At 41.8% G+C, this 23,440-nt stretch overlaps 1 protein-coding gene across 1 annotated transcript in view; it reads left to right on the top strand.

Annotated features, from left to right (window-relative positions):
- The first annotated feature begins 330 nt into the window (after positions 1-330).
- The window catches only part of slc26a5 (solute carrier family 26 member 5), an 83,994-nt gene continuing 60,884 nt past the window's right edge, over positions 331-23,440 (top strand). The window contains exons 1-2 of the mRNA XM_063072850.1: positions 331-449; positions 20,595-20,805. Of these exons, the coding sequence (XP_062928920.1) occupies positions 20,666-20,805 (140 nt within the window). The 5' untranslated portion in view covers positions 331-449; positions 20,595-20,665. The remainder of the gene's footprint in view (positions 450-20,594; positions 20,806-23,440) is intronic.

The following is a 23,440-nucleotide window of genomic DNA, read 5'->3' as shown; positions in this document are numbered from 1 at the left end:
CCACCATCAATTTCTGCAGTGAGTTCTCGATCCTAATTATCGCAAGAGTTTTTTAAGTTTTTCTTCACATTTACGTGTACCTTGTCCAAAACTCGTGTCCCTTTTATCTTCTGATGGGAAGGACATGCTCTCTATTTACACGATCGCCTTCCTAAGAAAATAGTTTCACACGGCCATTCAACCACCTTCCCTTGTCCCGTACCAGGCGTAAAGGAGGGAAGACTCGCGCAGGCGTACATAGCTACAGGAATTCGCGAGCCCTTCCCCATGATGGCGGGGCCGTGATCACGTGTCAACATTTGGCGGCTTCGGCCAATTAGAATCCAGTAAGGAAGACGGGCTCGAGCCGAGATATGAAAATGGTTGGTTCAGCGGACGCTGCAGCGAGGGCGCTGTGATTGTGGCTCGCATTACGGAGAAGTCGGCGGGTAACAGGGAGAGAAGGAAAGGTACGTGACCTTGACCGCCGCAGTTTGTTCAGTGAGGTTTGACATAGCGACTTACCAGCCATCAGATTAGGGTGCCTCTCATAACGGTCCCCGGGTTTACAGGCGCCACGCTTTTTCCCGTCAGATAATCGATACTCACATGCTGGCCAAAGGCAACGAGGTGGTTAAGTGCCGATTAACGTACACGATGCTTAAAAGACACCGTGATCTGTACAGAGGAGAGTGGGATTACTCCAGTTAAGCTAAAGTGATGTAATTTTCCCCCCACTTTCAGCTTTATATTGTATATTTTGGGAATTAAGTACTAAGGTTGTCGTATCAGTATTGTTCACAGTTCCATTATCTTGAATTTGTGTACAGGTTCAAACGAGTAATGGGAAAAAAAACTTGTTTACACCCGACTGCAGGTGAGAGGAGTTACGTACTCCCTCAGAATACTGATGGAAAAAGCAAAGTGCCGGTGAAAAGCAGAATATAAGGTCCCCTGGTTTTTGGTGGGAGTAGTGGGATATCGGTGGGGATGGCAAATTCAACTTGTTTGTACAGTGAGTCGCCGTGCTGGAGAAACTAGCTTTTAATTACAGCAATAAATGTATTTTAACCACATTTGGAAAAGAAGTGAAAAGGACACACAAAATGGTTTGTTAGATTGTTGGTGTGTTATCCTTTAAAGTGAATTCTTGAATATCTATTCAGCGTTGTCTACGTTTATACTACTTGGTTTGTTCATGATTAAAAAGATAGAATATGTATTTAATCGACTTGATTTGTGTATCAAAGACAAAGAAGTAACACACAAAAGTTGCTTGAAATTCCAGCATCTGCAGATTTCCTCGTGTTTGCGTTGACAAAGGAGTATTCATTTGCTATCCTGTATGCACATTGTAAAAACACACTTCCTTAACACGGAAGAGAGCTTGTGACTCTAGGGAGAAACTGGTTATCATGCACGTGATATGGGCCATTTGGGAATACAGCTGCAAGAAAAAGTTTGTGAACCCTTTGCCATTTGACCTGGTTTTCTGCGTGAATCAGGATTATTATCACCAGTGTGTGATGTGAATTTTGTTAACTTAGCAGCAGCAGCAGCAGCAGTTCAATGCAATACATAGTCTAGCAGATAAGAAATAATAATAATAAACAAGTAAATCAGTTACATATATTGAATAGATTTAGAAAAACATGCAAAAACAGAAATTCTGTATACAGTTTTTTTTAAAAATGTGAGGTAGTGTCTAAAGATTCAATGTCCATTTAGGAATCAGATGGCAGAGGGGAAGAAGCTGTTCCTAAATCGTTGAGTGTGTGCCTTCAGGCTTGTGTACCTCCCACCTGATGGTAACAGTGAGAAAAGGGCATACCCTGGGTGCTGGAGGTCCTTAATAATGGATGCTGCCTTTCTGAGACACCATTCCTTAAAGATGTCCTGGGTACTTTGTAGGCTAGTGCCCAAGATGAGCTGACACAGATTTACAGCCTTCTGCAGCTTCTTTCTGTCCTGTGCAGTCGTCCCTCCACACCAGACAGTGATGTCAGAATGTTCTCCACGGTACAACTATAGAAGTTTTTGAGTATATTTGTTGACATGCCAAATCTCTTCAAACTCCTAATAAAGTATAGCCTCTGTCTTTCCTTCTTTATAACTACATCAATATGTTGGGCCAGGTTAGATCCTCAGAAATCTGCACAGCTAGGAACTTGAAACTGCTCACTCTCTCCACTTCTGATCCCTCTGAGGATTGGTATGTATTCCTTCGACTTACCCTTCCTGAAGTCCACAATCAGCTCTTTCGTCTTACTGACATTGAGTGCCAGGTTGTTGCTGCGGCACCATTCCACTAGTTGGCATATTTCACTCCTGTACGCCCTCTCATCACCACCTGAGATTCTACCAACACTGGTTGTATCATCAACAAATTTATAGATGGTGTTTGAGCTATGCCTAGCCACAAAATCACGTGTATATAGAGAGTAGAGCAGTTGGGCTAAGCACACAGCCCTGAGGTGCGCCAGTGTTGATCGTTAGCGAGGAGGATATATTATCACCAATCCGCACAGATTGTGGTCTTCCGGTAAGGAAGTCGAAGATCCAATTGCAGAGGGAGGTACAGAGGCCTAGGTTCTGCAACTTCTCAATCAGGATTGTGGGAATTATGGTATTAAATGCTGAGCTATAGTTGATGAACAGCATTTTGATGTAGGTGTTTGTGTTGCCAAGGTGGTCTAAAACCATGCGGAGAGCCATTGAGATTGCATTTGCCGTTAACCTATTGTGACATAGGCAAATTGCAATGGGTCCAGGTCCTTGCTGAGGCAGGAGTTCAATCTAGTCATGACCAACCTCTCAAAGCATTTCATCACTGTCGATGTGAGTGCTACCAGCTAATAGTCATTAAGGCAGCCCACACTATTATTCTGAGGCACTGGTATAATTGTTGCCTTTTTGAAGCAAGTGGGAACTCCCGCCCGTAGCAGTGAGAGGTTGAAAATGTCCTTGAATACTCCCGCTAGTTGGTTGGCACAGGTTTTCGGAGCCTTACCAGGTACTCCATCGGGACCTTCTGCCTTGCGAGGGTTCACTCTCTTTAAGGACAGCCTATCATCGCCCTCTGAGACAGAGATCACAGGGTCATCAAGTGCAGCAGGAATCTTCACAGCTGTAGTTGTGTTCTCCCTTTCAAAGCGTGCATAGAAGGCATTGAGTTCATCTGGTAGTGAAGCATCGCTGCTATTCATGCTTTTGGGTTTCACTTTGTAGAAAGTAATGTCTTACAGACCCTGCCAGGGTTGTCATACATCTGATGTCGCCTCCAACCTCATTCGAAATTGTCTCTTCACCCTTGAAATAGCCCTCCACAAATCATACCTGGTTTTCTGGTACAGGCCTAGGTTGCCAGAATTGAATGCCACAGATCTAGCCTTCAGCAGACAACATACCTTCTGGTTCATCCATGGCTTTTTGTTTGGGAATGTACAGCAAGTCTTTGTGGGCACATACTCATCCACACAGGTTTTAATGAAGCTGGTAACAACTGCAGCATACTCATCCAGGTTCGAAGATGAATCTCTGATACAGTTGTGACGAAAAACCAAGTTATCAGAAGATTGATGCTAATGAGAGAGAGATAAGTGAAACAATGGAGAAACATTCAAAATGCTAATAAGAGAGAAGAGGGAGATTAACGAGAAAGAAACACATTTCAGAATATTGACAGACCGGTTGCTTTGAACCTGAACTGTTTGAAGTTTGATGGACAGGCGCTACCCCAGCAGGGGGATAAAAAGGACAGGTTCGCTAAGGCACGGACACACCACGAGATAACGAGACCCTGGAAGAGTGGTGTGCCCCCACAAGTTGGTGAGAGTTTGGAGGTCTGGTCGCGGGAACCGACCATAGACGCACAGGGTGAAAAGGTAGGATCGGCGAGAACCTGGTGTGTGTGTCCGCCCTAGCCTGGGTGCCGGATTCACCGTGGAAGAACGGTCGTATCCGGAACAGAGGGGTCACAGTCGGTGACCACAGAAGACACAAAAAAAAAGGGTCCGCCCGAAAGCAACTGCGAAGAACATCAAAGGTCTGCTGAATCAGATTTGCATATCCCTCCCCCTCCCCCTCCCCCTCCCCCCCATGGCACAACAGCGATTACTGCGAACTGTACTAAGCTGAACTGAACTCTGCGTCACTTGAGATTGATCATTTTACCCCTAGACTGCGATAGAGCTTGATTGATTCCTGTTACCCTAGTTCTGTGTGCATGTGTGTTTTATCATTGCTAACCTGTTGCATTTTTATATCCTTACGATTAGAGTACTGTGTTACTTATTTCTTTAATAAAACTTTATTAGTTTCTGTTAAACCAGACTCCAACTAAGTGATCCATTGCTGCTGGTTTGGCAACCCAGTTACGGGATACATAACACAGTCCAGTCCACTGATTCAAAGCAGTCCTGTAGGCTCTCTTGTGCTTTCCTTGTCCATATCTTCTTGGTCCTCACTGGTGCTGCAGTCTTCAGTCTCTGCCTATACTCAGGGAGTAGAAGTACAGCTAGGTGATTAGATTTCCTGAAGTGAGGGCATGGAATTGCATGGTAGGCATTCTTGATGGTGGTGTAGCAATGGTCCAGTGTGTTGTTTCCTCTGGTATTGCAAGTGATCTGTTGACGGTAGTTGCTTAGTGATTTTTTTTCCCCAGACTGGCCTGGTTAAAATCTCCCAAAACGATGGTGAAAGCATTAGGGTCCTCTGTTTTGTGCATGTTGATCCAATTGCTGAGATCATCTAAACTAAAGCCTGCTTGACGTTGGCCTGAGGTGGAATGTAAACTGCTACCAAAATGACTCCAGAGAACTCCTGTGGTAGGCAAAAAGGACGGCACTTTACTGCTAGATATTCCAGGTCTGGTGAGCAGAATTGGGACAGCACTGATATGCATCAAGAGGAGTTGATCATGAGGCATACTCCTCCATCTCTGCTTTTTGAGAGACTATAGATCTATCCTGACGGTGTATAGTAAACCTGTCAATCTGGATCGCTGCATCCGGTACAGAAGGGGTTAACCAGGATTCCATGAAACCAAGGACATCTGCAGTCCTAATGTCCTTTTGATTCAGCACCTTAGCTCTGCGATCATCGATTTTATTCACCAGAGACTGCACGTTCGCCAGCAAGATAGTCGGTAATTATTCATAAAATGTGATCTGGTCTTCATCTAAGTCACAACAATAGACAAATTCTAACTGCATAAACTAATAACATACAAACAATTGTACTTTTCATGTCTTTACTGAGCACATTGTTTAATCATTCACAGTCCGGGCTGGAAAAAGTATGTGAACCCTTGTATTTAATAACTGGTAGAACCTCCCTTAGCAGCAATAACCTCCACCAGCCATTTCCTGTAATTGCTGATCAGTCTTGCACAATGGTGAACAGGAATTTTAGACCATTCCTCCATACAAAACCATTTCAGTCCATCAATATTTCTAGGATACCTTGCATGAACAGCCCTCTTCAGGTTATGCCACAGCATCGCAATTGGGTTAAGATCTGGACTCTGTCTTGGCCATTCCAAAACACAAATTGTCTTTTTAAACTATGCTGTTGATAATTTGCTCTTCTGTTTCGGATCATTGTCTTGTTGCATCATCCAACTTCTATTAAGCTTCAGGTGATGGACCACTACCTTGACATTCTCCTGTAAGGTGTCTTGATACAATTTTGAATTCATTGGTTCCTCAATGATTGCAAGCTCTCCAGGCCCTGAGGCAGCAAAGCAGCCCCAAACTATGATGCTCCTTCCACCATGCTTCACAGTTGGGATAAGGTATTGGTGTGCAGTGCCCTTTTTCCTGCAAACATAGTGGTGTGTATTTCTGCCAAAAAGTTCAACTTTTGTCTCACCTGTCCACAGAACATTGTCCCAGAGGCGTTGTGGAACATCGAGGTAGTCTCTTGCAAACTTGTGATGTACAGCAATGTTTTTCTTATAGAGCAGTGGTTTCCTTCATGGTGTCCTTTCATGAATGCCAGTCTTGTTCAGTGTTTTTTCTTGTAGTGGACACATGAACAGAGAGTTTAGCAAGTTCTAGGGATTTCTATAGCCTTTTGCTGTTTCACTGCAAGAAGTACAGTATCACCAGAAAGGTGGTTAATAGTGCTGAAGATGGGATAGCTGGTTTACAAACAGAAGCAATGGGTAAAGAGGAAATGCTGTTGATGGGGCAAAATTGCAGTCAACAGGATAAGTTGCAGACAAAGGCAACGTAAAAGGCAGACAAAATCATGGGTGAATGCGTGCCGTATGCGGAATAAGGTAGATGAACTTGCAGTACGGTTGCAAATTGGCAGGTATGATGTTGCAGGCAAGAAGATAATAGCTGGGAGCTTAAGGTCCAAGGATACAAATCGCATTGAAAGGATGGGCAGGAAGGCAGAGGGGCCGGCGTTGCTGTGTTAGTTTAAAAAAAAATGAAATTACCTCATTTGAAAGTAGTGAAATAGGGTTGGAAAGTGTTGAATCATTGTGGATAGAGCTAAGAAACTGCAAGGGTAAAAAGACCCTGATGGGAGTTGTATACAGACCCCCAAACAGTGGTAAGGATGTGGCCTACAAATTACAATGGAAAATGCCAAAATGCATGTTACAACAGTCATGGGGACTTCATATCCAGGTAGATTGGGAAAATCAGGTTGGTGCTGGATTCCAGGAGGGGGAATGTCTAGAATGCCTATGAGACTGCTTTTAGACCAGCTTGTGGTTGAGCCCACTAGGGAATCGGCTATTCTGGATTGGGTGGTGTTCAATGAACCAGAATTGATAAGAGACCTTAAAGTAAAGGAACCCTTAGGAGCAAGTGATCATAATATGATCGAATTCACCCTGAAATTTGAGAAGGAGAAGCTAAAGTCAGATATATCACTATTACCTTGGAGTAAAGAGAAAATTAGAGGCATGAAAGAGGAGTTGTCAGAATTGATTGGAAAGGAACACAGACAGGGATGATGGCAGAGCAGCAAAGACTGGAATTTCTGGAAGCAATTTGAAAGGCACAGGATATATATATATATATATATATATATATACACAGCCCAAAGAGGAATAAGTATTCTAAAGGAAAGATGAAAACAACCATGGCTAACAAGAGAAGTCAAAGCCAAAGAGAGGACGTATAATAGATCAAAAATTAGTGGGATGTTAAAGGATTGAGAAGTTTTTAAAAACCAGAAGGCAACTAAAACAAAAATCATTAAGGTAAAGATGAAATACAAAAGTAAGCTTGCCAATAATATTAAAGAGGATGCTACAAGTTTGTTCAGATATAAAGTGTAAAAGAGAGGTGAGAATGGATATTGGATTGCTGGAAAGTGATGCTGGAGAGGTAGTAATGGGGGACAATGAAATGGCAGACAAATTAAATAAGTATTTTGCATCAGTCTTCATGGTAGAAGGCACTAGCAGTATGGTGGAAATTCCATGAAGTGTGTGAAGTTACCATGACTAGAGAGAAGGTTCTTGGGAAACTGAAAGGTCTGGTCTGAAGGTAGATAAGTCACCTAGACAACATGGTGTACATCCCAGACTTCTGAATGAGGCGTCTAAAGAGAATTTGGAGGCATTAGTAATGATCTTTCAAGAATCACTAGATTCTGGAATGGTTCTAGAAGACTGGAAAATTGCAAATGTCACTCCACTCTTCAAGAAGGAAGAGAGGTAGAAGAAAGGAAATGATAGCCCAGTTAGTCTGACCTCAGTGGTTGGGAAGATGTTGGAGATGATTATTAGGAATGAGGTCTCAGGATACTTGGAGGCATTTGATAAAATAGGCCATAGTCAGCATTGTTTCCTCAAGTGAAAATCCTGCCCGACAAATTTGTTATGATTCTTTGAAGAAATAAGAAACAGGATAGACAAAGGAAAATTGGTTGATCTGTATTTAGATTTTCAGAAGACCTTTGACAAGGTGCCACACATCCTTAACAAGCTATGAGCCCATCGTATTAAAGGAATTATTTTAGCATGAATAAAATAGTGGCTGATTGGCAGGAGGAAAAGCGTGGGATTAAGGGAGACTTTTCTGGAGTGCTCCTGGTGATTAGTGGTGTTCCACAAGAGTTTGTGTTGGGACAGATTCTTTTTATGATATCTGTCAATGATTTGGATGATGGAATTGTTGGCTTTTTTGCAAAGTTTGCATTTGATATGAAGGTAGGTAGAGGGCAGGTAGTTTTGAGTAAGTAGAGAAGCTACAGAAGCGTACACAGATTAAGAGAATGGGTAAAGACATGGCAGGTGGAATACAATGTCATGAAGTGTACAGTCATGCACTTTGGTAAAAGAAATGAAAGGCTTGACTATTTTCTAAATGGAGAGAAAATACAAAAACTGAGGTGCAAAGGGACTTGGGAGTCCTTGTGCAGGATTCTCTAGAGGTTAATTTGCAGGTTGAGTCTGTAGTGAGGAAGGCAAATGTGATGTCAGCATTCATTTTAAGAGGCCTAGAATATTGAAAGCAAGGATGTATTGTTGAAACTTTACTGGTGAGGCCTTATTGGGAGTATTGTGATCAGTTTTGGGCCCCTTAGAAAGGATGTGTTGTATCTGGAAAGGGTTCAAAGAAGGATCATGAAAATGATCCCAGGATTGAATGGCTGGTCATATAAAGAGCATTTGGTGGCTCTTGACTGTATTTGCTGGAATTCAGAAGAATGAGGGGTGACCTCATTGAAATCTATCAAATGGTGGAAAGCCTTGATAGTGGATGAGGAGAGAGGATGGTACCTATGGTGGGAGAGTTCAAGACCAGAGGACACAGTCTCAGGACAGAGGGAGTGTCTTTTTAGAATGTAGATGAGGAGGAGTTTCTTTAGCTAGAACATGGTGAATCTCTGGAATTCTTTGCCACAGGCAGCTATGAAGGCCAAGTCTTTGTATATTTAAGGCAGAGATTGATAGATTCGATTCTTGATTGGTCAGGGCATGAAGGGATACGTGGAGAAGGCAGGAGACTGGAGCTTAGAAGAAAATTGGATCAGCTAAGATGAAATGGTGGAGCAGACTCAAGGGCCAAACAGCCTAATTCTGCTCCTTTATTTTATGGTCTTCTGTTACCCTTGGTTTCTTTTTCACCTCCTTCAGCATTTCAAGTTGTGCTCTTGGTATTATCTTTGTAGGACACCCACTCCTACGGAGAGTAGCAACAGTACTGAATTTTCTCCATTTGTAGGCAATTTCTCTTACTGTAGACTGATGAATATGCAGGTCTTTAGAAATGCTTTTATAGTCTTTTCTGGCTTCATGCATCTCTACAATTCTTCTAAGGTCCCCTGAAAGTTGATTTGATCGAGGCGTGGTGCACATAAACAGGTCTCTCTTGAGAAGAGCAGGCTCTGTCAGTAACCTGACTTCATGTGCCTTTTTTTTATATAGGGCAGAACATCTCTGCAACCCACACCTCCAATCTCTCCTCATTGATTGGAACAATCGACTCCATATAGATTCTGTAGAAGGCATTACCCAAAAGGTTCACATACTCTTTTGAACCTAAGCTGTGATTGTTTAAATGGAGTACTCAGTATTGATGAGAACAAGTACATTGTTTGTGTGTTATTTGTTTAGGCAGATTGTGTTTGAAGATCAGACCACCTTTTGTGAGTAATTAATGCAGAAAATCAGGTAATTGCAAAGGGTTCACAAACTTTTTCTTGCAACTGTAGATATGGAATGGACTAGAACATCTGAATAAGAATTTAAAAAGCAATGCTTGGTCATTACAGCATCTATAATTCTCTAATGCTTAGCTGTTAACTAAAACAATATGCTGTAATTTCTGTACGTCTTAGTAAAATGTAAAGCTGGAAATACTTAGCGAATTGAGCAGTGATTGTAGCAGGAAAAGTAGTTTGTTTCAGGTCAGTAATCTATTGACACTATAACTAAAACTTTAAAAATAGACAAGAAATTGTTTTCTCAGAAATCCTCAGTTTCTTTACTGTCTTTTTACTAAAGGTTCAAATCCCATGCAGTTATGACTTGACATCCTTGCTTGGTGTTCGTCCCTTTACATTTGTATTCTCTTTCCATTTATAAATCATATGCAGATTTATCAGATGGTGGTCTACTTTTAACTGATCCTTTCAAAGATTTGCTGCTTGTTTTATTAATCAAGCTAGTCTTGTCTGCCTGTGAGTGACACAATTGGCATGGATAAGATGGGCTGAATGGCCTGTTTCAATGGTCCATGACTTTGTACATCCTTCTAATTTGTATTGCTTCTCATTTTCTAAATTAAAATTAATCAGATATGTTTGTCAGACTATGGACACCTGTGGCTAACAGTGTTGTGTATTTAATATTTCAGTAATATTTGAGTAATATTGTAAATGTATTGATTAAACATTATTTGTTTACATAGTGCATTGTGGGTTATCTGTAAAAGTATGTAAATAGCATGTGTCATCATGCCACCATGTGATACTTGCGAGCCTCGCTTAAAGTAAAAACAATCTTAAGTATCTCTCGTTTCTCTTATTTTCCTTTCAATTAGCTTTTATGTTTTGTAGTTGCAAAACATAAGTTTAATGCAGAGTTAGTAATTTTTGTGTTGAGTTCATTCCTGAAAGTATTGAACACCCAAGTTTCTTCCTTCCTGGTAATACCAGCATTAAGGATCATGGTTTCAATTTAAGCAATCCAAAAATTATACATTAATCACTGTTTTCAGTCCTCTGTAATTTTCTGTGGTACAGCTTCCAGTACCTGTATTATGTATATTAATTAGAATATCCACTTGGCAGTTTCCAGTGATAAAGATGCCACTTGTTTTAAGCTGGAGTGTTTGTTGAGCAAAAAACGCTGAGGGTTTTCCTCAAATTTCCTACAAAAAAAATCTAGCAATCTATTATGAACTCTTCCTAACATTTATCACTATATTGTGTGTCAATTCAATGGGATTCCTGGTGATAAGCAATTGTGAAGACATTATTTGCTGAGATGCAGATTATTCAAAACGCAAATACGAGGAAATCTGCAGATGCTGGAAATTCAAGCAAGACGCAAAAAAAAAGCTGGTGAATGCAGCAGGCCAGGCAGCATCTATAGGAAGAGGTATATTTGACGTTTCGGGCCGCTGCGTTCACCAGCATTTTCTGTGAGATGATTCAAGACTTTTTTCCACTATCATCAAATCAAAAGAAAAAGCATTTTTAAAATAATTTTAACTATCCCACAAAGCTATACTACATGCTAAATAAATTTTTGAAGCCAGTGATTTATTTTTTAATTTTGTTTTGTAATCTAAAAATCATATACCTGATGCTAAGTTTTCAGGGCATTTTCCAGTCAGGTCAGTATGGTACAGAAACAAAAAATGCTACAGTTTCTCAGGTTTGATACCGTCTATGGAGAAAGTAAACCATTGTTTCTGTCTCAGTTGATACTGCCTGATTTGAATAATTTAGGCATTCTTTTATTTGCAACACACACACAATGCTGAAGGAACTCAGCAGGTCAGCTAGCATCTATGAAAAAGAGTAAGCAGTGGATGTTTCTGGCAAGCCATTTCATCAAGACCTGAATCCTTGTCTACTAAGATAAGGAATGTCTACCATTCCATGCCCACACTGCATTTCGCTAAATTTGATCAATTGGTTGTCTTTCTCCTACCTTCATACAGGCAGAGGCTAAGGAGTAAATCTCCAGAGATTAGGACAGTAAAGAGGTGTCGTGAGAGGCAAAGGAGCGGTTACAGATTGTTTTGAGTCAGTGGTCTGGGCCGTGTTCAAGAACTTGTCTGTGGATTTGAATAAATACATAATGGTTGTCGTGAATTTTATGAAAACAGACTTAGACAAACAAGTGTGCTCCCACAAAATCATTCAGTCTTCTCTAATCAGAAGCCCTGGATGAACATTGATATCCACAATCTGCTGAGGGCTGGATCACAGGCATTCAAGTCTGATGACCAAGAACATTACAAGAGGTCTAGGTACGATCTTCATCTCACATGCAAAGTGGCAATCCCAGACTAAACTTAAATCAACAAAGTCAGCAATACTAAGGGACTCTTTCAATCTTATTGTTATCTTTCCGTAGGTGGGTGACTAGAACTGCACACAATACTCCAAATTGGGCCTCTCTGCTGTCTTGTATAACTTCAACATTCATCCCACCTCCTGTACTCATACTTTGATTTATGAGGGTCAGTGTGCTGAAAGATCTCTTGTCATACCGCTTTCAATGAATTAGAGATCTGTACTCCCAGACCCTTCTGTTCTACCATACTCCTCAGAGCCCTACCATTCACTATGTAAATCTACCCTGTTTTTCATCCAGAAGTGCATTACCTCACACTTGTCTACTTTAAGATCCATCTGCCGTTTTTCAGCCCATTTTTCCAGCTCATTCAGAGCCCAATGCAGATTTTGATAACCTTCCTTGCTGTCCACAATGCCCCCAATCTTGGTGTGATCTGCAAATTTGCTGATCCAATTTACCACATTATCACCCACACTTGATATAGATGATAACAAAAAACAATGGACCCAGATATGGACTATATTCTAGTCCTCTCAAAATGAATTTTGCATTTTCTTTCCTTGCTATTGACTCAACCTACAAGTTCACCTTTAGGGAATCCTGCATGAGGGGTCCCAAGTCCCTTTGCACCTCTAATTTCTGAAGTCTATCCCCATTTAGAGAATAGTCTGCACCTTTATTTCTTCAATCAATGTGCACAGCCATACACTTCCCTACACTGTTCTATTTTCTACTTCTTAGTCCCAACATATCCAAGTCCTCTTGCAGTCTCCCTGCTTCCTCAGTGGTGCCTGCTCCTCCACCTGTCTTTATATCATCTGCAGCAAAGGCATCAATTTGTTACCAAGATCATTAACAAAGAATGTATAAAGTAGCAGACCCAAAACTGATCCCTGAAGTCACCAGCAACCAACCAGAAAAGGCCTCTTTTATTCGCACTCTTTGCCTTCTGCCAGTCAGCCATTTTTCCTGTACATTTCCTGTAATACCACGGGCCCTTATTGGCTTCAAGTGAGAGGGGAGCAGTTATCCATATTTCTATTGCTATCTTCTATGAAGCAATGAAAGCTGGAGAAGACCCTTCACTATTAACATCCTCAAACAGCCTCTTCTGGTTTGCTATTGTTACGAGAATACACATAAAATTAAGATGTTTGCTGGCCTGGGCTAGCATCAGTGGCATCAGCAGTTGGTCTGCCACCTGCCCTCAGGGGAAGGAGAGATAAGGAACAATGGAGCAGCGTCTGGAGATGTGTAATGAAGGGATGTGGGAGGAAGAGCTGTCTGGAGCGGCTCCCCCCTTTGAACCCTGAACTGTTTGAAGTGATGGACAGGCGATACCCCAGCAGGGGGATAAAAAGGGACAGGTTCGCTAAGGCAGACACACACGCCACCCGAGGTAACGAGACCCTGGAAGCGGTGCGCTTCTCATGAGTGGGTGAGAAGAATCGGACAACGGCCAGGGTGGAAAGGTACGATCAGCGGGAACCCGGTGTGTGTCCGCCCTTGCCTGGGTGCCGGGTTCACTGCAGAGGATCGACCGCATCTGGAGGAGGGGTCACAGTCGGTGACCTCAGGTGACATCACCAAGGACCCGCCCAAAAAGCTGTTTGTGAGCCATCTCGCTGGTCTGTGAGCCATCCTGCTGGTCTGTGAGTGAAGCCGTTCTGAATGATGAGTTGTTCCTATTCTATCTCTCTCTTCCCCCACATTGTCCACCGCCATGGCAACGATTACTGCGAACTGAACTACTAAACTGGACTGAACTTTGAGTCATTTTGAAATTGGTCATTTACCCCTAGACAACGATAGAGCTTGATTGATGCTGTTATCTTAATTCTGTGCACATGTGTGTTTATCATCACTGAACTGTTGCATTTATTATCCTTTCGATTACTGTGTTGCTTGTTTCTTTAATAAAACTTTCTTAGTTCTAGTACTCCAGACTCCAACTGAGTGATCCATTTCTGCTGGTTTGGCAACCCAGTTACGGGGTACGTAACATAAGTGGGGTTCTCGTCCGCGATTTTGAACGCTAAATTTGGGACGGAGTAAATTGATTGGGTTAAAATTCCCGAAAGAAAGAAAAGACAAACAGCAGAAATGGAGGTTGAGGAATTTATAAAGGCGCCGACCTTGGAGGCATTAGAGGATGCCAGGAAATCGGAATTGATAGCTGTGGCCAAACGGGTGAATCTTGCTAAGGTGAAGTCGACAATGAGGAGAGAGGAGATACACAGAGCTATTGTAGAGCACTATGTATCTAAAGGTGTGTTTCCCCAAGGTGAGCTGGGGGAGGTGTCTATTGAAAAACCTGCTGGAGACGCGGTACAGGTACAGCTTGAAAAACTGAGACTCGAGCACGAGTTCCGGGTACGGCAGTTAGAAAGGCAGGAGAAAGAGAGAGAGAGGGACAGACAGTTGGAGAGAGAAGAGAGAGAGAGGGACAGACAGTTGGAGAGAGAGGAGAAACAGAGGGAAAGGGAATTTGAGCTGGAGAAGTTAAAGATAAGGGCCGAGCAGGGGCTCGTGCTGAACCAAGGTGGAGGGTTCCGGGCGACCCAGGAGGTTAGGCTGGTTCCCCCATTTGACGATACCGATGTGGATCGGTACTTTCTCCACTTCGAAAAAGTAGCTATAAGTCAGGACTGGCCGAGGGATAAGTGGGTTGTTTTACTTCAGAGTGTACTGAAAGGGAAGGCCCAACAAGCTTACTCCGCTTTATCCCCGGAAGATGCCCAGAAGTATGAGGTGGTGAAGGAGGCCATCCTCAGGATTTATGAGTTGGTCCCGGAGGCATACCGGCAGAGGTTTCGGAATGCGAGGAAGCGGTGGGACCGCACGTATTTGGAGTTTGCTCGTGAGATGCAAACATATTGTGAGCGTTGGTGCGCCTCGAAAGGGGTAGAGGGGGATTACGACAGACTGCTGCAGCTGATTCTGATTGAGCAGTTTAAAGGTTGTGTCCCTGAGGGTATGAGACCCTACCTCGATGAGAAAGAGGCAGCCACGTTAGCCGCAACTGCTAAGTTAGCGGATGAGTATGCGTTGACGCATAAAATGAAGGTTGCCCCGAGTAAAGGCTACCAGAAGGGTAGTCAGGACGGCGGGGAGAGTCCACCGGAAAAGTCAGAAAGTAAGCCGGGGACTAGTGAAAAGGATAAGGTAGACCGGGAGCAGTCTGGTAGGAAGTCTCCTGGGGTCGTCTGTTATAATTGTGGGAAAGCCGGACACTTTGCGTCCAGGTGCTTTGCCCCAAGGAAGGAGACGGGGAAAGGAAAAGCGGAAATTTTGAATGGCTGTATTGAGCTGTTAAGCGAACCGCTAGGGAAGGACAGGTCTGAAAAAGTTCAGGAAGGGCGCGAGAGGTTTATCTCGGCCGGACTGGTGTCAGTGAAAAAGAGGTTAAAACCAGTTCCAGTGCGGATCTGGAGAGACACGGGAGCGTGTCAGTCACTAATACTGAAGAGTGTATTAGAGTTTAGCTCAGAGACCCAGACTGGGGAGGTAGAGGTAAAAGGTGTTGGGGAAGGGACAGAGTCAGTCCCTTTGCACCAGATACATTTACAGAGCAACCTGGTCTCTGGACTAGTCACGATCGGGGTGAGGTCCGAATTACCAATGAAAGACGTGGAAGTCTTGCTCGGTAATGACATCGCCGGAGGAATCGTGTTCCCAGTCGTGAGATTGACGGGTCAGCCTGCCAGCATGGAGGCCCCGCCCGCGATGGTGAATTTGGCTGAAACATTTCTGCCAACCTTGTATGAGACAGGGTGTAGTGAGATAAGAGGTAGTGAGGGAGCTGGGACGGACGTAGCAGTAGCCAGGAAAGAATTTGTGCAGACGCAGGAGCGAGACGAGGGGCTGATGGTTTTTGCCGAGACAGCCCTCTCTGACACAGCCTTGACAAGCTATTGTGCGGAGGAGGAAGTGCTAAGGAAGAAAGGGAAATCAAGTACAGTACCCGCAGATGAGGAATGGGGGGTGGTGCAAAAGAGTTATGGGGATGAGGTTTTTAACATGGCCCACGAGGTACCCCCCGGTGGACATTTTGCGGTGCTGGAGGAAACAGTTGGTGGAATCATGAAAGAGAGTTACCGGCTGCCCAGGGGGAAAAATGTTATTGATCATGACCGACGCGAACTGAGACGGTCACCGGCTTTTGATATGCTAACAAACCTAGTCGGTGTTAGCGTGGAAATCAATGAAGCTAGGGGCCCCTTGATAAGAGGAAAAAACCATTTTGAAAAGATTAGGATGGGATCGGTCAGATGGGAGAAGGCTATTGTTTTGGCCAGGTCTACTGATAAGGTCTCTCCCTTAATCCCCGAAGGAGTAATTAAACGACGCGCACCCATGTGTTTGATTGTCCCGAGGAAATGCAAAGAACTGGGACGTTGGGTTATGTCTGTTACAATAGGGTAGCCAAGTAAACAACACCCATATTTTTCGAGTAATTCAGTGACTAAAGGGCTGATGACCACAGAGGTGTGTATTGGCAATTTAATACGGCTGTCTGAAGCCAGTTTGATAGTGAACCTTGAAAAAAATGAATTCGGCCACACGAGAGTCACTTACCTGGGAATTGTGGTGACACAGGGGCAGCTGGCAGTGATGCAAGCTACAGTGCAGGCTATCGCTGACCTCCCAACCCCGACAGACAAGAGGGCCCTCAGAAGGCTCTTGGAGATGGTGGGGTACTGCAGGAAGTTTTGCAATAACTCTGCGGTCAATACCCGTCCCCCTCCTACTAAGCCCTTGCGAGAGAAAACTGAGTCGGAATGGGACGACCCTTGTTATTGTGGTCCGGGACAAAACCAAATGAGAGGTTACATTGGTCGCAATTCATCAGTGTTTTTGGCCACTATGAAGTTTGCTGAGTTGGAGCCTGGTCTAAGGAGTTATTAATAACACGTGTAAAAGGAACAGAAAATGTGATGACTGTCTGTCAAGGTGTTGACAGCTTCAAATTCTCTGTATTAGCTAAATAACTGTTAAAGATGTATATTGTGTATGTATCAGATAATGTAGTCATGTTTGTAATTTTTACCTCCCGGTAAAAATCCTTAAAGGGGGGAAGTGTTACGAGAATACACATAAAATTAAGACGTTTGCTGGCCTGGGCTAGCATCAGTGGCATCAGCAGTTGGTCTGCCACCTGCCCTCAGGGGAAGGAGAGATAAGGAACAATAGAGCAGCGTCTGGAGATGTGTAATGAAGGGATGTGGGAGGAAGAGCTGTCTGGAGCGGCTCCCCCCTTTGAACCCTGAACTGTTTGAAGTGATGGACAGGCGATACCCCAGCAGGGGGATAAAAAGGGACAGGTTCGCTAAGGCAGACACACACGCCACCCGAGGTAACGAGACCCTGGAAGCGGTGCGCTTCTCATGAGTGGGTGAGAAGAATCGGACAACGGCCAGGGTGGAAAGGTACGATCAGCGGGAACCCGGTGTGTGTCCGCCCTTGCCTGGGTGCCGGGTTCACTGCAGAGGATCGACCGCATCTGGAGGAGGGGTCACAGTCGGTGACCTCAGGTGACATCACCAAGGACCCGCCCAAAAAGCTGTTTGTGAGCCATCTCGCTGGTCTGTGAGCCATCCTGCTGGTCTGTGAGTGAAGCCGTTCTGAATGATGAGTTGTTCCTATTCTATCTCTCTCTTCCCCCACATTGTCCACCGCCATGGCAACGATTACTGCGAACTGAACTACTAAACTGGACTGAACTTTGAGTCATTTTGAAATTGGTCATTTACCCCTAGACAACGATAGAGCTTGATTGATGCTGTTATCTTAATTCTGTGCACATGTGTGGTTATCATTGTTGAATTGTTGCATTTATTATCCTTTCGATTACTGTGTTGCTTGTTTCTTTAATAAAACTTTCTTAGTTCTAGTACTCCAGACTCCAACTGAGTGATCCATTTCTGCTGGTTTGGCAACCCAGTTACGGGGTACGTAACACTATCAATGTCTGAACCATAGTACCGTCTCTGCCACTTTCATCCTTTATTGTTTTGATATGTAAAATCACTACTACTAGGTGAATGCCTTGAAAAGAAAGATGATTTTTGTTTTGTTATCTTGTGTTTTTAAATACAGCATTTGAAATTATTTATGTATTATGAGTTTTGACTAATAATTAAGCTCTTGTGCACAATGTGAATTTTAAACTTGATGAGAAGTATCTTTGACTTAAAATTTTACTTAGAATGTTTTCCAGTGACATGACTTTTGTATACAGTACCAAGGAATTACTGTATTTAACAGTGTATTTCACATCTTGAGTTTGGAAAGGAATTCTTTGTTCCAACTCAAGGAGCTCCAGCAGCCAGTATGATAAATGGCAGCAAATTACCAGCTCACCGTGAGTTGGACTCAGATTATGGGCAAAGCTTCCATGAAGTTTTCTTCTCAAGTACTTGAGGAAAAATACAGAATATTATGAGTGTTTGACCTCTAATCCTGTTACAATTCATATAGCTGATTCAATTTGCCAGCTTTTAGTTCTATAGAATAATTATTTGTGCTCTTCCTTAACTGTTCTTATACTCTTAATTTTGTATGTGATGAACATTAAAGTTATTTGGCAATTAGCTGCAGAACGTTGTTGTGGAAGCTGGTCTAGGTAGGCCTATGTGCAAATAAAATCTACATTTTTTATAATTTCCTCTGTCATTAAATGCAAGTTGTTGCTTGTCTCACTATGGCATGCTTCTCTTTTATATGTGCTGCTTTTCTTCTGCACTGCTATAATGAGATTGAGTACTTAAAGAATTCTTTTATGATCTAGGGAACTAGAATTTGATTATTCTGCAGTAAAACTTGTGCTGATTGGTAATCCTTGCTACAGTGGTAGCACATTCAGTGTTGAGTCACAAAGTTGTGGGATTGAGCTCTACTCAGAATCTTCAATTGGTTAGTTCTGCATTTTTAAAAAAGCGCCCTGGACCTCGGCCTGAAACATTGACTGTTTATCACCCTCAACATATGTTGCCTGACTTGCTGTGTTCCACCAGCACTTTGTGTACTACCCTTTGGATTGTATTCTTGGAGGTTCTCTCTCTGTCAGGCATCGGTAAAAGGGCCTCTCATCCTTTTTTCAGTGGGCATAATCAATCACTTAGTAACTTTAAACAAGAGTCATTTCTATTAGTCATCTCTCTGCAAGTTAAAACAGATACTGTTTACTCCTTTCCTTTTTTCAAGAACCTTAGTCATTTAAAGATTTTTCAGTATATTCTTTTTCCTCTTTCACAATAGTATTTAATTCTCTTTAAAGTGTTTTGGAATGGACTTTGGTATATTCCCACCTATAAAAAGTAGCCAGAACATATCCAACAACAACCCAATTTCTTTTCCCTGCTCTGTTACCTTCTGAAATTCCCCAAGGATTTATTCCTGGGTCCCTCTTTTTCTTTGCCTATGTGCTACCTTTGGTAGCATTGATAGTTGTAATCAGTTTCTAGATATTCACTGATGATGCTTTCGCTCTACCAATATCTAAGATAGATCTGATAATATTGCTTTCTTTGGTCTTGACATGAGGAAATACTTTCTGTTCATATGATATTCAGTTTGTTCAAGCTATTAAATCAAGTGAAATACTGCAGAAACTAAAGTCATCATCTCCACCTTCCCACAGTTTTCTACATTTCCAGTTATAGTTTTGTGTTGAATCAGAATTTGTAAAACCAATACTTATTTTAGCACAGCATTGAGCTTTCAACTTCAAATATTTTCTTTTGCCTGGATTTCTTCTCCTGTCACCTGCTCAGTCAATTATCTTCATCTTTGTTCATTGAGTGTTTGAGGATTCACTGCTCTTCTGATTAACTCTTATCCCTTTTGCATCATCTTTAAATGGGATGATCTCAACAACTAAAATGTATCATATGGCTATTTATAGTATTGGTAAAAGATAGCTATGCTCAAATAGTCTTTGTGTTTCTGGATATTCTGAGATTGTGAAAGCCACTAGATAAATGTTGTACTTTGTTAGTTGTGTCATCAGTTGTCATCCTTACCACATTTTCATATCCTTTCGTTAAGCTCCACCCAATCTCTACTCCTTCCTTTTAAATACTTCCTTTGAAACCCATATCTAAGTAAGTTCTTGTTTATTCTTTTAACTTTTTTTTTCTAGCCAGATTTACCTGGCAGCACCTGATTCCATAAATATTTCATTGTTTGCCATCATCCCTCTTGTGTTTTCTCTTACCTTTTATTCTTCAACACTGGATCTATTCTGGTTGGTGGAAGATATCAATATTATTTGTCTTATGCAAATGTACTTGTTTAGAAAAGTTTGTGAAGCATTTGTCCATCTCAGTTGCACATCTTTAAGTAGGTACCCTTGTGATGTTAACCTGCTTAAGCCAGCCTTTTCTCATCAGAAGATTTTCTAGATATGCCTTTTCAGTCACATTTTCTGTTGACTTTTTTAATCCTATGAGTTAGTATTTTCTATTGTTTTGTGAATTCAAACTGGTTAATATGTTGTATAATACCGTTTGCTTGTAGATTCTATGTGCTTAATGTAATTTCATTTTTTTTCAAGTGACCAAAGTGGATGAGAAAAAAAATTTAATCTTATTGTTTTTTTTAATTGCAGTGGATTCATTCAAAGGATATACTTAAGAGTTTTCAGTATACTTCAAGCATTTGATTAAAACTGCGCTTAAAATGGACAATACTGAACTGAGCGGTGTCCCAAGCTATAATGTTAGCCGCCCAGTTTTTAACGAGGAAGCTTTCCGAGCCTACCTACATAAGAAGAAAAAACACAGTTCATCAAAGAAGGAAAAATTTCTACGGTATTTTCGGTAGGTTTTTAGTTACTATTTTGTAATGAACTTCAATATTATAAACTAAAATAACTTGTCCTGATTGTTCATCTGAATCTTTGAAAAACTGTATCTGCCTACCTACTTCCTCAAGTTACACATTCAGTAGTGTAATATGCTGCAGAAAACATTTCCAGAATAAACTTTGACTTGAATCCTCAATTTACTCCCGCAGGAAGATTTTAAAACTGCATATTTTTATGCCACTAAGTCATGAAATCTTCACTAAATATTGCTGTTAAACATTACCCTTTTGAAAGGCTTATTCATATTTGTGGAATAATAACAATTGTTTATGTGGCCACTTGGTTTTCTGAAAAATACTTCATTTAGGAATTAACTACAATACCTAGCTCTATTACCCATAATAGCTAAAATTAACTGATTAGAATTTGTAAGGATTATAAGCAGGAGTAGGCCATATGGTAGCTTCATCTTGTTCCAACCTTAGTCATGGCTTCACATTTCTGCCTGTATTCCTTACTGACTTTCATATGAACCAAAATCTGTGTATCTCAGTCGTGATTCAGCTTCCAACTTTCTGGAATAGGAAATTCCAAAGATTCGTGCTGCAGTGATAGAAGAGATTTCTCACTAATCTTGTATGGCTGTTCACTTATTCTGAAACTATTCTGAAATGGCAGATGGAGTTTAACCCAGGCAAATGTGAAGTGTTACACCCTGGTAGGTCAAATAGAAAGAGACAGTACACTGTTAAGAGCAAGATCCTTAACAGTGTTGATAAACAGAGGGGTCCAAGTTCATAACTCCCTGAAAGTGGCTACACAAGTTGATAGTGTGATTACAGTAAGAAGGCATATGGCATGCTTGCCTTTATTAGTTGAGGCATTGAGTTCAAAAGTCAGGAAGTTATGTTGTAGTTTTATAAAACTCCAGTTCGGGTGAGTCTGGAGTTTTCTATTCAGTTCTGGTTGCCCCACTGTAGAAATAATGTTGAGACTTTGGAGAGGTGCAGAAGAGTTTTACCAGGATGTTTTCCTGGATTAGAGGACGTGCTATAATGAGAGGTTGGACACACTTGAGTTGTTTTCTCCAGAGCAACAGAGGCTGAAGGGAGATCTGATAGAGATTTATACAATTATGCAAGGCAGATGGACAATATCTTTTTCCCACGGGTTATGATGTCTAATACCAGAAGGTATGCATTTAAGGTGAGAAGGGTTCATTTCAAAGGAGATGTAAAGGGCAAAATTTTGTATATTGTGGGTGCCTGGAATGCGCTGCCTGAGGTGGTGATAGGGACATAAACATTAGAGACTTTTTAGAGACATTTGGATAGATATATGAATGTGAGGAAAATGGAAGTATATGGACATCGTGCAGGCAGAAGAGGTTAGTTGGCTATTTGATGACTAATTTAATTGGTTTGGCACAGTGTTGTGGACCAAAGGGCATGTTCCTGTGCTGTACTGTTCTATGTACTTGCCTAACCAAACCTATCTGCCTGTAACTATTCATCCTCATAACTTGCTATAGATCTTTGCATTATCTACAAATTTGGCTACAGCAGCCTTTTAACTACCATTCAATATAGCCAAGTAGTTGAGGGCCCAGCTTTGTTTCTTGTACTACCTCCTTTATTGTAGCTTGCCAACCTTAAAATAATCTACTTATCCATAAGCCAATTCTCTATGTATGCTAAAATATTGCTGTCAAAGCTATGAATAATCTTTTATGTGGCACTTTTTTAAATGGCTGCTGAAAATCCAAAAGACAACACTATCCACCCTGCTTTTAACATCCTCTGAACTTGAATAAATTTGTCAAACTGTTTTCAGAAGCTATATTGACTCAACTGATTTATACTTGACTGCTAAATGTCTTTCAATTGTTTATTAATGAGTTCCTGCGTCTTGCCTCAAAAAAGGTCAGCTGAGCTGACCCATGTTTTGCTGCTTTCATGGGCTAGGTGCTTTGGAGGCTGAAAGATTGGAAGATCATTCAGCCACCTGGCTACTCTCAGGGGTTCTGAAAGAGGTAGCAGAAGAAATTATGGACGCGTTTGGTAGTGATCTTTCAAGAATCATTAGATTCTGGTATGGTTTTTAAGGATTGGAAAATCACAAATATTACTCCATTCTTCAAGTATGAAGGAAGCAAAAGACAGGAAATTATAGAATAGTTAGCCTGACTTAAGTGGTTGACAAGCTGTCAGAGTCCATTATTAAGGATGAAGTTTTAGGGTACTTCGAAACATGCAATAAAATTGGCCGAAGTCAGTATGGCTTCCTCAAGGGAAGATCTTGCATGACAAATCTGTTGGAATTCTTTAAGGAATTAACAGGCAAAATAGGCAAATGAGAGTCGCTGGATTTTCAAGGTTCCACACATGAAACTGCTAAACAAGAAAAGGGCCCATGGTAATACAGGAAAGATACTAGCATCGACAGAAGACTGGTTTACTGGCAGAAGGCAAGAGTAGGAATTAAACAGATCTTCTCTGTTTGGCTACCAGTGACTAATGATGTTCTGCAAGAGTCTGTGTGGATTCGCTAATTTTCAGGTTGTATAGTAATGATCTGGATAATGGAATTGATGACTTTGTGGCCAAATTTGCAGATGATACAAAGATGGGTGGGGGGGGGGCGTCACG

The sequence above is a fragment of the Mobula hypostoma genome, chromosome 20, assembly GCF_963921235.1.
Source record: "Mobula hypostoma chromosome 20, sMobHyp1.1, whole genome shotgun sequence".
Lineage (NCBI taxonomy): Eukaryota > Metazoa > Chordata > Chondrichthyes > Myliobatiformes > Myliobatidae > Mobula > Mobula hypostoma.
Note: the sequence above shows the minus strand (reverse complement) of the source record. Positions and strands in the feature narration are given on the sequence as shown.